Raw genomic sequence first — 14,633 nt, forward strand, 5'->3', positions numbered from 1 at the left:
CGTCTTGTTCAGTGTGCTCTGAAACCTAAACTAACATGGCGATCGGGCTGAAACTATAGCTACAAGCTATCTAAGGATGGTACCATAGAACGCCACCTCAAGATAGGCCTAGTGGCGCCATTTCTTGGTCAGGCCGGAAACTTATCAATCCACCCTCGTATGGTTTGGATGTTGTGTTTGTTGAGAATTCTTCCTATTTGTTTTGTGACACCTTGGATGTAGGGTAGCGTGGTGGTCATTTTTCCCTCTTTCTATCGTAGGTTGTGTTGACTTGCTTTTTTGAGTGTGTTTTCTTATTGCTTTATCAATTTGTTCGACCAGTCCCCACGGTGGGGAGCTCTGGCCAATCACAGGCATCGTAGAAAGTATACCTAAGAACATCATGACCTGATACCTCAGTTTCAGGTCAGCCCTCAAGATGTGAACTGCAATGTTCACGAAACGTCGGCAAGCAACAGGTATTGTATTTTTTTAATGTTTGAACGCAGCAAAAACAACTATTGCAATTATTCCGTGACGTTCACACGGAAAATTTAACGTGGAAACCGAATTGCAATGAATTAATTGTTCATCTTATAGTTTTTTTTGCATTTTTGTTGCATGATACGGAAGAGATACTATGTGGATACTATACGAATACACTACAGCATATCCTTTCCGTTCATTCAGTCAACTTTTTTTCTAACGGCGTCGCAACCCCCTATTTTGTGCGCAAAAAATCCGGTTAGGCGCCTAACATCACGCTACCCTACTGATAGATTCTCAAGCGAAATAACCTGACCCATTTGAGTCTATAAGCAGAGTCGATTTGAATGGTTTAGTCTCTGAGATATTTGGGTTCTTTTCAAGGTCCTTTTAGTGGTCCTTTTAAGAGTGGTGCGACAGTAATATAATGTTCCTTTTGCATTCGTCACGTACCGAGCGGGCAGAGTTATCTACAATAGTTGCCCGTCAATAACCCGACTCTCCCTTTTTAAATTTCTCTTCAAATTATTAACACTTTTTTTTTAATTGATGAATTTTCTCATTATACTTATGTATGATTATAACTTATATACTAATATACCATTTTCTACTTGAATTCAAAAATGTTGTCTTTTTTGGCGTATCCCTTCCGATTGAAATCTCGAGTATTCTCCAGCGAAATAGCCTGGCCCAGTTGAGTCTATAAGCAATGTCGATTTGAATGATTTAGTCTCTGAGATAGTCTGAGAGATTTGGGTCCTTTAAAAGGTCTTTTTAGTGGTCCTTTTAACAGTGGTGCGACGGTAATATAATGTTCCTTTTGTATTCGTCACGTACCGGGCGGGCAGTTATTTACAGTAGTTGGCCGTCGCTAACCCGACTCTACCTTTTTAAATTTCTCTTCAAATTATTAACACTTTAAAGCTTTTAAAACATTTAAAAGAGCTACCTGCACTTTTAAATATGGGCAGTCGTCATTTCCTCCACGGCTACTTGCGTACCCTTCCCCTTACAGTGTGCAGCGACACTACCCCTCACAGGTCGGAATGAAGAAAATCGTTTATCTTTCAACTTTTTTCCTAAACGTACGGTGTAGTGTGATACCTAAATCTGCACCATTCTTCATTTGCAATGTATTTAAATCCGAATGACAGTCATATACATGGAAAAAATTTGTCATTATGAAAGTCACGAACTTGTAGATAGGTCTCGGATACGAGAAAAATTCGTCGGATATTGATGTATTTTCATAAATAATCTGCGAAATTTGAGAAGGGATGAATGAACTCCATGTGATAATTCTGAAACGGTTTATCACTTTTTTTCTCCGTGAATAACTACAAAAACTTTACGAGTAATTCACTAAAGATCCTCAGAGCACTCAGGAGTGTACCCGATAAATCTGCGAACTAGTATGTAGTCTCGCTTGTGCGTGATCTGCACACACGCTCGCCTACACGCGCGACAATTCAACATGATTTCTTTGTTTAAATCTTTGGATAAAAATGAGACATTTTTCAGATCTTCGATTTTAAATTACTTTATATTTACATCTAAAATCATTATATTTGAAACTATCTTTCAAGGTTTTTCATATACAATTTTTTAATATTTATTTCTAAAATGATCTGATATTCTGAATACTTGAATTCAAAACTACGATATTGTGAAATAAAAAATAAAATCCTACAAAAATTAATCTAAAAATTAATTTTAGGAGAAACTTTAGTTTCAAGGAATCAAAGATTAAACGATTTTATAATTGCGCATTCGAAAACAATAATTTCCAATTAACATTACAAACATTTTATAGATGATAAATAAATGCATTATGAATAGGTATTATCTCATGTAGTATCAAATGACAATCGAAACTATTGGATAGATTTTTTTGACTAAAAAAAGTGATTTCTCTCGAAACAAAAATTCCTGTCATTTTCACCGTTCCAAATTGGTGAATTTTAAATATTGCAAGAAAAATTGTAAACCTTTAAAGTTATTTAATTATTTTAAAAAATTTTAATTCCATCAGTTGATTCTAAAGTTTATTTTATGCTTTTGCAATTTGATTTTGGTTCTTCCGGGTAGGTGGCCACCCTGGTCTAGTTCTAATACAGGTATCTCCAAAGCAAAGAGGTATTAACAAATTTAAAATACTGTAATATCAATATAAGTAATTAATAATAAAATAAACTCGAATGATCTCTTATTTTTATTCTACTTGTTTTTTTAAAAATAATTTTAAGAAACTACTACTATATGCTATTTAACTCACAGCACTGTAGAATTTGCTTTATTGAAGGGAAAATGAGAGTGTTGCATTTTATCTACCTGTCCACCTCACATTTCTCCTACCTTTCCTAATTGCACTTACCAACGAAATAGTGTGAACCTATTTTGTAATAGGCCCGTAGCACTCTGAAATGAAAGTGACGGAAATGTTGACCACGGCCGAGGTCGGCGCTGGATGTACTTTTAGGCCGGAAAAAATTCAAACGCATGGGGAAAGTGTCATAATTGTGAAACTTTGTCCCTTTTTTAATGAAACGGAAATAAAAGCTTCTAATGTGTCCCCTAAGGGTTAACATTTTTCTTGCACCTTCTTTCCTATTCCTTTACAGACACCCCACCCACTTACTTGGTGTTGGGAGGGGAACCTACAGTTTAAGGTGAGTTCCGAACCACAAAGAGCAACAGATTTATGTACTTAGAGAACCTTTTTCTTTAGAGGTACCGGTCCACGACTCTCCGGACATGAACTCCATTGCTAGGCTAGTGTTCACCGCATGGGCCGCCGAGGATCTTCCAGAATGCGCGGCGGGAATCAAACCCGCAAGCCGACAGAGTGGAACCAAAGCCTACGCTTTAGGCCTCACGACCTTCGTCCCACTTTCTTTTTTAATTATAAAAGTGATTTTTGGGATTTTTTTGCTTTAGAATTAAGTTTGAAGGCTTTTAGACTGAAAATGTATCAAGGTTTTTTGTGACAAACGAAAATAATTGGGTATAAGTGTGTTGTTTTTTAACGCAATTCTGGTTACGCGAATTGTTCCGAAAAAGGGCAAAGTTGACACCGTACCAAAAGACAAAAAAATAATAAAGATCTGGCAAAAAGATATTTCGAGAGCTAACTTTGAACTACAGGCAGGTCATGTAATTTGTGCACAGTATTTTGGTTCTGAAAATATTATTACGGAGCATCCGATACTTGGAATAGATGGATCTGTTATCTGAACGGTACGTATTTTTATTTAAATTATTTTTTTATTTTTTCGATTAATATAAATAAAACAATTTATTAAAATTTGTATACACAAATTTTTTATCACATTAAAGTCATTACAATTGTTTTTAAAGATCACAATTTTTTTTGTACACTTTGAAAATAATTAAAAATAAAGTTTTGTACTATAAGAAAAATTTTAATTTTAAGTGTGGTTTAGAGTGAAAATGTCATCGAAAATATGCAATCAAACATTTTTTGTAACAAAAATTATTTATACCACACATTTTTTAATCAATTTTAATAATATAATTTATTAAAGTTGCAATCAAAACACATTTGAAACCAGTTTAAAGTTATTAAATCAATTAAATCAATATTTATTTATTCCATAAATATAGTGAAATATTTTCATTAAAAAAATATTTTCAATGTTGAAATTTTCTAAACTGCTTTGAATTTAAAATAACAATAACTGAAAAAAAAAATTTCTGGCTGAAAATGTTTTCATTGATTATTATTTTAATTGTACACAATAATTTTAGAAACTTTAAATTTGAAGAATGTTTTGTATAGAAATATTTAATTATTGCATTTTTAATAAACAAATAATATTTATTAATAAAAATTTAATTGTATTAATTCGGGAATTTTCTAGTACGGCTGTTATAATTATACAATTTTCTGCCAGAAATATAATTATTCAGGAATTTTATAATTCGGTAGCATTATAAACTGTTCTCGAAGTTTCGAATTCGGGAGTTTTTTTCTGGAATTTTACAATTCCGAACACTTCCTTTTTCCAAAATGGAAAGTTTCCAAATAATGAAATTTCCTACTAATAAATTTCCCGAATAGTAAAATTCGCGACTAATAAAATTCCTAAATTGGAAATTTCCCGAATAATGAAATTCCCGACAGAAAATTGACGAATTATAAAATATCCAAATTAGAAAATTCCATAATTTAAACAAATAATTTTTTTATAAATATTATTCATTTATTAAAAATACAGTTAAATATTTTGTATTCAGAAAAATATTTTCAATTTTTAAAGTTTCTAAAATTATTGCTTGAATTTAAAATAACATTTTTTAAAAATATTTCTGGATGAAACTGTTTTCAATTATTGCTATTTTATATTTAAACAATAATTTTAGAAACTTTAAACATTACAAATATTTTTTGTAGAAATATTTTATTATTGAATTTTTAATATAATATTACTTGGAAAACCGAATACGGCAATTTGCTCATGTCAAAATCACTGATATAAAGAAGACTAACTTGGAACAAAAAAAAAGCGAGCAAAGATTACTGCAACTTAAATTGCTTAAGGGCATGCTCTCTGGTGACTACGTGACTAAACCAGTCCCCGATTAGGAACTTTTTTTTTGTGTTCACTATGTCAAAAGGCAATGATATATCGCCCTCCAAATTTGGAATTGAGAAAATGAGACAATAAATTGCGTTTGTATATTTATTTTGAGTAATAATTTTGAAAAAAATTAACCGATAAAATAAATATGCAAAATTTTCATTTTTTTGGTGCTCACTGTGCCCACAAGGATTGAGATATCGTGTTTCAAATTTGACAGCTTAAATAGAAAATTTTAACGAACGTTTGTATGCAACAATATGTTTATAATTTCAAAGAAAGTTTATTTATAAATTGGTAAAATAGGATATTACCATTTAAGCTATAGCACTTCGCAGATAATTTTTGATTTGATGGATTTCAGATTTTTTTATTCGCGTATATTGAGCAATGACACAAATTTGGAACTAAATCGTCTAAACATTTAAAAAAATTAATATAAAGAATAAAGTTTGCACATTTGTTGCAAATCAACAAATAAGTATCTGCGCATACGTAACCTATCATTATTTTTTTAGGATTTTTAGCGATTTCCAGCGGAGAAAAAAAAGAAACTTTGAACGTCGATAAAGTCGAGATCATATGACTAAGTTCGTTCATGAAATTTTTGTGTGGGATGATTTTCATTTTTTGGTCCACACTACGTCGACCCACACGGATTGAGATATCTTGTTCAGGTTTTAGAAACTTATATAGAAATTCCAAAACTTGTGTCAGTGCTCAATATACGAAAATAAAAAATCTGAAATGTATTGAATAAAAATTTATCTGCAAAGTACTACAACTCGAATGGTAATATCCTATTTTATCAATTTATAAATAAACTTTCTTTGAAATTATAAACAGTGTTCCTAATTATAGTATTTATTCGTTTAATATTCTGTATTTTTATTCATTTTGTATTTATAATTAATTAATTATTTTCCCCAAATATAATTTTTTATTCTAAAATTTTATCAATATTAATTTATTTCATAAATCATATTCTTTATAATATAAATCATTAAAAAAATTGAACATGTTTGCAACAATATATATTTTTCAAAACACAATTGATTTTTATAAAGGTCTTATAACGAAACAAAGTAAATTGTTTTCTAGCTTCAAAAAGAAATATTAATGTTTATAATTCAGTTTGATTATATTATTTATTTTTTTATTTATATTATTTATTATTAAATTAAATTAACTATTTTCACACTTTACAATATTTACATATATGTTAATACTGAAAATGTAATGTTCACTTTCTGGAATTATTATTGGTACTCTGTCAAAGTTTATTTGTATATAATGAATAAAATAATGTTTTCTTAACTTCTCATTAGTACTTATTAATTTATTGGATATTTAATATACTAACAAATATATTTCCGAGATAAATATACGAAAAAAATGTATTTTAGCAATACCCTACCGATAGAAATCTCTGAGTATTCTCAGGCGAAATAGCTCTGAGAAGCTCTGAGAAATTCTCCACAGGCACTCAGGTGAATATATTTAAATTCCACGTAGCTCGTTTAAATGTTAAAGGCTTTAAAATGTCCTTTCCGAAATTGAAATAAAAATACAATCATAAATAACAAGCTGAGAGGCTGAAATAAAAATAAGAATTCGATTATAAATAACAAGCAGAGAGGCTATATCAATAGAATAGCCGACACTCAAGGGTCTTTTGTTAAGCCTTCGGATTAAAGTTTAGAAATAGATTTTTAAAATTTCATAGCTAACATCTTAAAGCATAGTAATTCGGAATCTACGGGTTTCGATGAATTCGCCTACCGATAGAAGTCTCAGAGTATATTCTAAAGACTCTCTAGGGTCAGAGAAACTCAGAGAAATTTTTCGCAGGCACTCAGGTAGATATATGTAAAGGTCCAGGTAGATCTTTTAAATGTTTTAAAATACTCTTTCCGAAATTGGAATACGATCATAAATAACAAGCAGAGAGGCTGAAATTGAAATAAGAATTCGATCATAAATAACAAGCAGAAAGGCTATATCAATAAAGTAGCCGACACCCAAGGGTCCTTTGTTAAGCTTTCGGATTAAAATTTAGAAGTAGATTTTCTAAATTTCATAGTTAACAGCCTGAGACATAATAATTTTAAATCTACGAGTTTCTATGATTTCGGATATCTAACTTTTTTTTTTAAATGCTTAAAATTGGAATTAATACGTTTCTCGTAAATGGAACGAGATACGCCAAAAAAGACAACATTTTTTAATTCAACTAGAAAATTGTATATTAGTATCTAAGTTATAATTATAAATAAGTATAATGCGAAAATTCATCAATTGGAAAAAAGTGTTAATAATTTGAAGAGAAATTTAAAAAGGGAGAGTCGGGTTCTTGACGGGCAACTATTGTAGATAACTCTGCCCGCTCGGTACGTGACGAATACAAAAGGAACATTTTATTACCGTCGCATCACTCTTAAAAGCACCACTAAAAGGACCTTGAAAAAGACCCAAATCTCTCAGACTATCTCAGAGACTAAATCAGACATGCCCAACCTGGAGAAATTCCCGCCAGCCACACATGTTTTGCGCTTACCACTATTTCGCCTGGAGAGCGAAAGTGGTGGTAGACTCAGACCCAAGCAGCATCGCAGATACGAAATATCTGTTCCAGTGCTTGGGGCGACTAACTTTTCAATATAAATTTGTAAGGTTCACTAGAATTTTAATTATTTTATTGCAGCATGTTTACATTTATTTTCGAATAATGTAATTCAAAGGAGAATTGTGCAAAGTGTTTATTTTACATTATTCAATATTTTAATATTACAGTTGTGGTTGACTGACACTTTTGAATGTTTAACAATATACTAACATGATGTACAATTATATAACTTATTCTTCTACCTTGTACATCATGTTAGTATATTGTTAAACTTTCAAAAGTATCAGTCAAACACAACTGTAATATTAAAATATTGAATAACGTAAAATGAATAAATACTTTGCACAATTCTCTTTTGAATTAAATTATTTGAAAATAAATGTAAACATGCTGAAATAAAATAATCAAAATTATGGTCACCATCACAAATTTATATTGAAAAGTTAGTGGCGACCCTAACAGATATTTCCTATCTGCGGTGCTGCTTGGGTCTGAGTCTACCAGCACTCTAGCTCTCCAGCCGAAATAGTGGTAAGCGCAAAACATGTGTGGCTGGGGGGTATTTCTCCAGGTTGGGCAGGTCTGGACTAAACCATTCAAATCGAACCTTAAAATACTCTCAAACCGGCCAGGCTTTTTCCACTGAGAATACACTGAGATGTCTATCGGTAGAGAACATACATATTATATCAATTAAAAAACAAAACTTGTAAATAAATACATAAATAAACTTGAACTTATAACTTGTCTATCAATCTGAACAACAAATATTACTAAATTCTCAATACTTTACATATAAACATAATACCACCTGTCATTTTTTCTCTTCCAAGTAAAGCAAGCGGTAAAGACTGCAAGAGGTTTAATAGACGATAAGTCCTATCGCAATGAGATAACACAGCTGAAATCCAAGAGAGAATGTTTACATAATTTGATTATGCTATTTTGACAATCTGACACTTCCTAAATTTCTCTTGCATTTATTAGAACAGCAGTGCAGTGGGACTCCGACGTGAAGATGGGGGTAGACGTCAAATCAGGCTCGGTCAACTACGTGGGGAATAAATGGCGAAATTCAGCGCCATCTGCGATGGGCAGGAGAACTACAGAAGCATGCATGTATTAGTCGCTTTATATGTGCATGCTCCTTCCTTGGATTTGTTGGCTAGTAAAAGAATTGAAGAAAAAAGGATAAATAAATACAACATTAAGGAAACAAGAAACGCAAAATAAGAAATTGAAGATAATTATCATTCAATTTCTCATTTAACGTTTCTTATTTACTTAATTTTGCTTTTATTTTTGTATTTTAAGTGAAAAAAGATAATTACGAGGAGAGTTAGGATGTGCATACGTATGAATTTTTATTATTTTTTTAAGCAGAGTTGACCTGTGATATACAGTTTTTTAAATATGTTATAACCACATCAGTTTGCGTTTTCAAGAAATCCTTTTCATTAAAGTGATACCGGCACACGAAAAACCGTTTTAAGGTTATGTTCTCATACGGTGACAGCACCAGACAAGACGTCACAGTAACAAATGACAGCAAGCAATTTTCTGCACACGCGCTTTTTACACCAATTTGCGCCCTCTACGATGGGCAGGAGAACTAATTTGACTCCCCTCGCTACCTCTCAATCCCCCGCGCTAGGTTCGAAAAATTCTCCATTTTGCCTTATTGAGTTGACCGAGCCTGCGTCAAATGGCATCGAACGTTTCGGTCATCTGAGTTCTGACCTTTTTCCCGTCATCTGACTTTAAAGAACGGAGTAATAATAAGGAGACCGATCATAATGTACCATGATCAATGATGCCAATGCGGGCACCCTGTGCTACTACACTTGCATTAGGGCTGCGCGTTGGTTGGCCGCATTCGGCACGCGATTCAAACTTACTTTAAAAAACTAATCTTGTAATTTAAATAAATAATTATTAAAATATGCACAAGAATGTATACAAATTATGTAACTTTTGATTTCAGGCAAGAACAAAATTTATAGCACATACATTTTATAAATAACAGTTTATCTTCATTGAACTACTTATATTTTACAATAAATTTTTAGAATTACCATACAATATTTCAGCAGCTTGATATATAGAAGTTAATTGCAGACTAAAATAATGATATTTGACTTTTTCTAAAAAAATGTAGCTCAGAATATTGTTCTATTAGATTAAGTCTTAATCGAAAAGAAAATTATTGTGAGTTGAAATTTTTGTTATATCAATTCAAATATTATTATTATATTCTGCAATTAACTTCTTTATATTAAGGGTGTTGGTTCAATCCCACTTTGAATTTTTCTTAATGAAAGATTAGAATCGTTTGCTAATTTATTTTGTTACTCACAATTCTGAAATAACAGAAGAATTCTAGAGATTCACGGCTCTTCCAAAGGGCCAAGTCTTGAAGATGGTATCCCCAAATTTTACGAAATACCTTGCGAAATGGAGCAAAAAGCAGAGAAAACTGACACGCCATGTTTTTTTGTAACTTTATTTGTGATCAACCACCAGGCTAGCTGTAACCTTCACTCTATACGCGGAATCGGGGCGTCCTTCGTTATCGTCCGTGGGTCAAGACTACAATTCTCAAAGGGGAAAACCTATTCTGGGAGATTGACTTTTGATGAGACTATCATTAATCGATATTACTTCAAAAATAATAAGACACGTGTCCCGGATTTTTTGGTCCCTTGTAAGAACTATGCGCTTTTGTAAATCACATTAGCCAATGGTGCAGAAACTCTACCGGGGTCGCGTGCGAGAACTCTCAACAAGATCCGCTGGTCTAGCGGACCAGAGTCTGACTGTTGACCACGCTGCCGTGGGTTCGAATCTTCTTCTCAACTTTTTATTTTGTATTGTAAACATGTCAAGTAATAATTTTTAATGCTTTTCCGGCGAATAAATTATTTGTTTGAAAAATACTAATGGGAAATAAATATCATGCAGACACTTTTCGAATAATTTATTTGTGTAATCGTAATTTTTTTTACATTTTTGCGTGTGATAATCGTTACGGATTATCACTTAGCTGGTTGATGCAGTTTTCACTGCAGCGACGGCAGAAATGAGAATCAGCCAAAGATTAGACAGTTTTCAATTGGGAAATACAAAAAAAATGTGAATACAATTTCCTACAAAATATTGAAATGGATTTTTTTTGCAAATAACATCTGCAAACGCATAAATTTGATAAATTCTCATTTCTTCCATCACTGCAGTGAACACTGCATCACCCAGCTTCGAAAAGTGTCTGCATGGTATTTATTTCCCAGTAGTATTTTTCAAACAAATAATTTATTCGCCGGAAAAGCATTAAAAATTATTACTTGACATGTTTACAATACAAAAAAAAAGTTGAGAAAAGGATTCGAACCCACGGCAGCGTGGTCAACAGTCAGACTCTGGTCCACTGGACCAGCGGATCTTGTTGAGAGTTCTCGCGCGCGATCCCGGTAGTTTCTGCACCATTGGCTAATGTGATTTACAAAAGCTCATAGTTCTTACAAGGGACCAAAAAATCCGGGACACGTGTCTTATTATTTTTGAAGTAATATCGATTAATGATAGTCTCATCAAAAGTCAATCTCCCAGAATAGGTTTTCCCCTTTGAGAATTGTAGTCTTGACCCACGGACGATAACGAAGGACGCCCCGATTCCGCGTATAGAGTGAAGCTTACAGCTAGCCTGGTGGTTGATCACAAATAAAGTTACAAAAAAACATGGCGTGTCAGTTTTGTTTGCTTTTTGCTTCATTTCGCAAAGTATTTCGTAAAATTTGGGGATACCATCTTCAAGACCTGGCCCTTTGGAAGAGCCGTGAATCTCTAGAATTCTTCTATTATGTTAGAATTGCGAGTAAAAAAATAAATTAGCTAACGATTCTAATCTTTCAAATGCTGCCGTCTGCTACCCGCTGGTTTTTTTATCTTTCGCAAAATTCATATTTGTCGGGAAAATAATCATTTCCTCAAGAAATTTTTTGATTTTTCAACATTTTATTGAGCCGAGGATCTCGCAGAACCCCGGATATTCGACAAGTTTTCTTTCTTTCGTTCACAAATCCTACAGAAAAAATATATATGGCGTCAGTGCCGTACCTATTTAACAAAAATTCAAAGTCGGATTGAATCAACATCCTTAAGCTGCTAAAATATTAGATGACATTTCAAAAAATGTATATATTCTAATTTTTTTTGTGAAATCCCTACCGAAAGAAATCTCTGAGTTTTCTTTAGCGAAATAGCTTGGCCCATTTGAGTCTATAAACAATGTCAATTGAAACAAAATAGTCTCGGAGATAGTTTGAGAGATTTGGGTTCTTTTCAAGATCCTTTTAGTGGTCCTTTTAAGAGTGGTGCGACGGTAATATAATGTTCCTTTTTTATTCGTCACGTACCGGGCGGGCAGAGTTATTTAAAGTAGTTGGTCGTGGCTAATCCGCTCTCCCTTTTTAAATTTCTCTTCAAATTATTAACACTTTTTTTAATTGATGAATTTTCTCATTACACTTATTTATAATTATAACTTATATACTGATTTACAATTTTCTAGTTGAATTCAAAAATTTTGTCTTTTTTGGCGTATCTCATTCCATTTACGAGAAACGTTCTATTAATCCCAATTTTAAGCATTAAAAAAAAAGTTAGATATCGGAAGTCATCGAAACCCATAGATTCCGAATTATTATGTTTTAGGCTGTTAGCTATGAAATTAAAAAAATCTACTTCTAAATTTTAATCCGAAAGCTTAACAAAGGACACTTGAACGTCGGCTACGCTATTCAGATAGCCTCTCTGCTTGTAGTTTATGATCGTATTCTTATTTCCATTTCGGAAAGGATATTTTAAAGCCTTCAGACCATTTAAACGAGCTTCCTGGACCTTTATAAATATCTACCTGAGTGCCTGCGGAGAATTTCTTTGAAATTCTTTGACCTAAAGAATTTTTAGTATGTACTCAGATTCTTTTCGGTAGGGATATAAGTCAGTCTTTGGAATTTATTTAAAATAAACTGTTATGTATAAAATATACGTGATATAAATTTTGTTGTTGCCTCAAACGGAAGGATACAGAATTTTTATACATTCTTGTGTATATTTTAATAATTATTTATTTAATTTACAAAAATTGTTTTTTAAAGTAATTTTGAATCGCGCGTCATGTATGGCCAACCAGCGCGCAGCCCTAACGCACGCGCAGTAGCACAGAATGCCAACATTGACCATAATCCAACAAAGCATGGTCCTGCTAGGCGGAAGTAAAGAAAGGCAACCAATCATATTCTGCACCCTAGGGCAACCGACCTCTCTGACATCGTGTCAAAGATATTATAAACTTACATGCGGTGCAGGCTTAGTTACCCGCCATAAATATAGACGGCGCGTCCGGCGAAAAAGTCACTTCCCCTCTACATACCACCACCCGTAGATAGCACCGACGAAGTTCCATCGATATATTTTGCCAACAGCCACTTGGAGCGCTGTAAGCAACTCACAGTAGGCCCCTCCAGGCGAACTAATGGTTACTTAGCTCGGACAAGAACCATTTGGATTGAAAGTAAATTGCCAATTAAAAAATTTTTACATTTATAACTTTGCAAAACTTGGTTATTTTAAAAAATGCCACAAATATAAGTCGATGAGTAATTTATATTACGATTTCATATATTTTGCACGAATTCTAAAATTATTAATTATAATTTTCAATCTATATATTGTCTATATATAGTTCTTTAATATTATTTAGTTTTTATTTTTGTGGTCTGTAATTTCTACGGATTTTTTTAGACTATTCGTCTAATCAAGTTCTTGTATGTATTTTCCAATTTCTTAATTATTATATATTCTAACGTTTTTATAAAAATATAATTATAATTCCAAGTGATAGGAAAATTGTTCTTTCGGTTTTTAGATGTTAAGACAACAGATCCAAGCCAGATTACGTTTCGCATTGCCAAACAAAATTAGACGAACAGAATTTCACTGGCACATTCATAAAAGATATCATGTTCCATAAAATATGTTTCAAAATAAACTTTTAATTATTATAATTGATACAATAATTGTATAAAAATGTGATACAAACATACATTTAAAACTTTTGAGCTTCAAATAAAAAAAACATTGCTGGATTCAATGCAGGCTGATTTAACGCTACTTTTATTTTAATTTTTTTAAATAATAATTTTACTTTTGCAAGCGTTTTCTGTAATGTACAAAAATACAATGCACATTTTCAAATAACTTTTTTTATCCAAAAATACATTTGTTAGATTATTGTTATTTTATATTCAAACAATAATTTTTAGAAACTTTAAACATTAAAAAAGTTTTTTCTTTGGTAAAAATATTTTATTATTCTATTAAAAAAATTTTTTTTTCAAACTATTTTTTAATTGTTTAAATTAAAGTTGTCTAGCCCGGATATTGTATAATTCGGAATTTTTCTGTCGGCAATTCTCAAATTCTGTAAGATTGTAAATTGTCGAGAATTTTCCAATTCGGGAATTTTATATTTCGACAATGTTATAATTTCGAAATTTTTACAGTGATGTGGGAATTTTATTTTTCGGAAAAAGCGACTGAAAAATCCCGAAAAATAAAATTCTCGACACTGTAAAATTCTTAAATTCAAAAATAACCAAATATTAAAATTCCCGAAATTATAAAAGTCTCGAAATATAAAAGTCCAATTGGAAAATTCACGAAAAATAAAATAAATAAAATTCCGGACAATAAGATATTACCGAATTTTAAGAATCCCCAAAGAAAATGGCTGAATTATAAAATAACCGAACTAGAAAATTCCTGAATTTAAACAATTAAAAAAAATTGTTTATTAAATATTATTTATTTATTGAAAATACAATAATCGAATATATATTTCTGGATGAAAAAATTTGTTTGTAAATGTGCATAGTATTTGA

At 31.8% G+C, this 14,633-nt stretch overlaps 1 protein-coding gene across 4 annotated transcripts in view; it reads right to left on the reverse strand.

Annotated features, from left to right (window-relative positions):
• Positions 1-14,633, reverse strand: part of LOC117166858 (apoptosis-inducing factor 3) — a 222,802-nt gene that overhangs the window by 197,730 nt on the left and 10,439 nt on the right. For 3 of the 4 annotated variants that reach the window (XM_033351231.1, XM_033351228.1, XM_033351232.1), the window contains exon 1: positions 8,504-8,717. The exons of the other annotated variant lie outside the window; for it this stretch is intronic. In XM_033351231.1, the coding sequence (XP_033207122.1) occupies positions 8,504-8,510 (7 nt within the window). In that variant the 5' untranslated portion in view covers positions 8,511-8,717. Of the gene's footprint in view, positions 1-8,503; positions 8,718-14,633 lie in introns of those variants that run through there. 4 annotated transcript variants of the gene reach the window in all.

The sequence above is a fragment of the Belonocnema kinseyi genome, chromosome 2 (assembly GCF_010883055.1).
Source record: "Belonocnema kinseyi isolate 2016_QV_RU_SX_M_011 chromosome 2, B_treatae_v1, whole genome shotgun sequence".
Lineage (NCBI taxonomy): Eukaryota > Metazoa > Arthropoda > Insecta > Hymenoptera > Cynipidae > Belonocnema > Belonocnema kinseyi.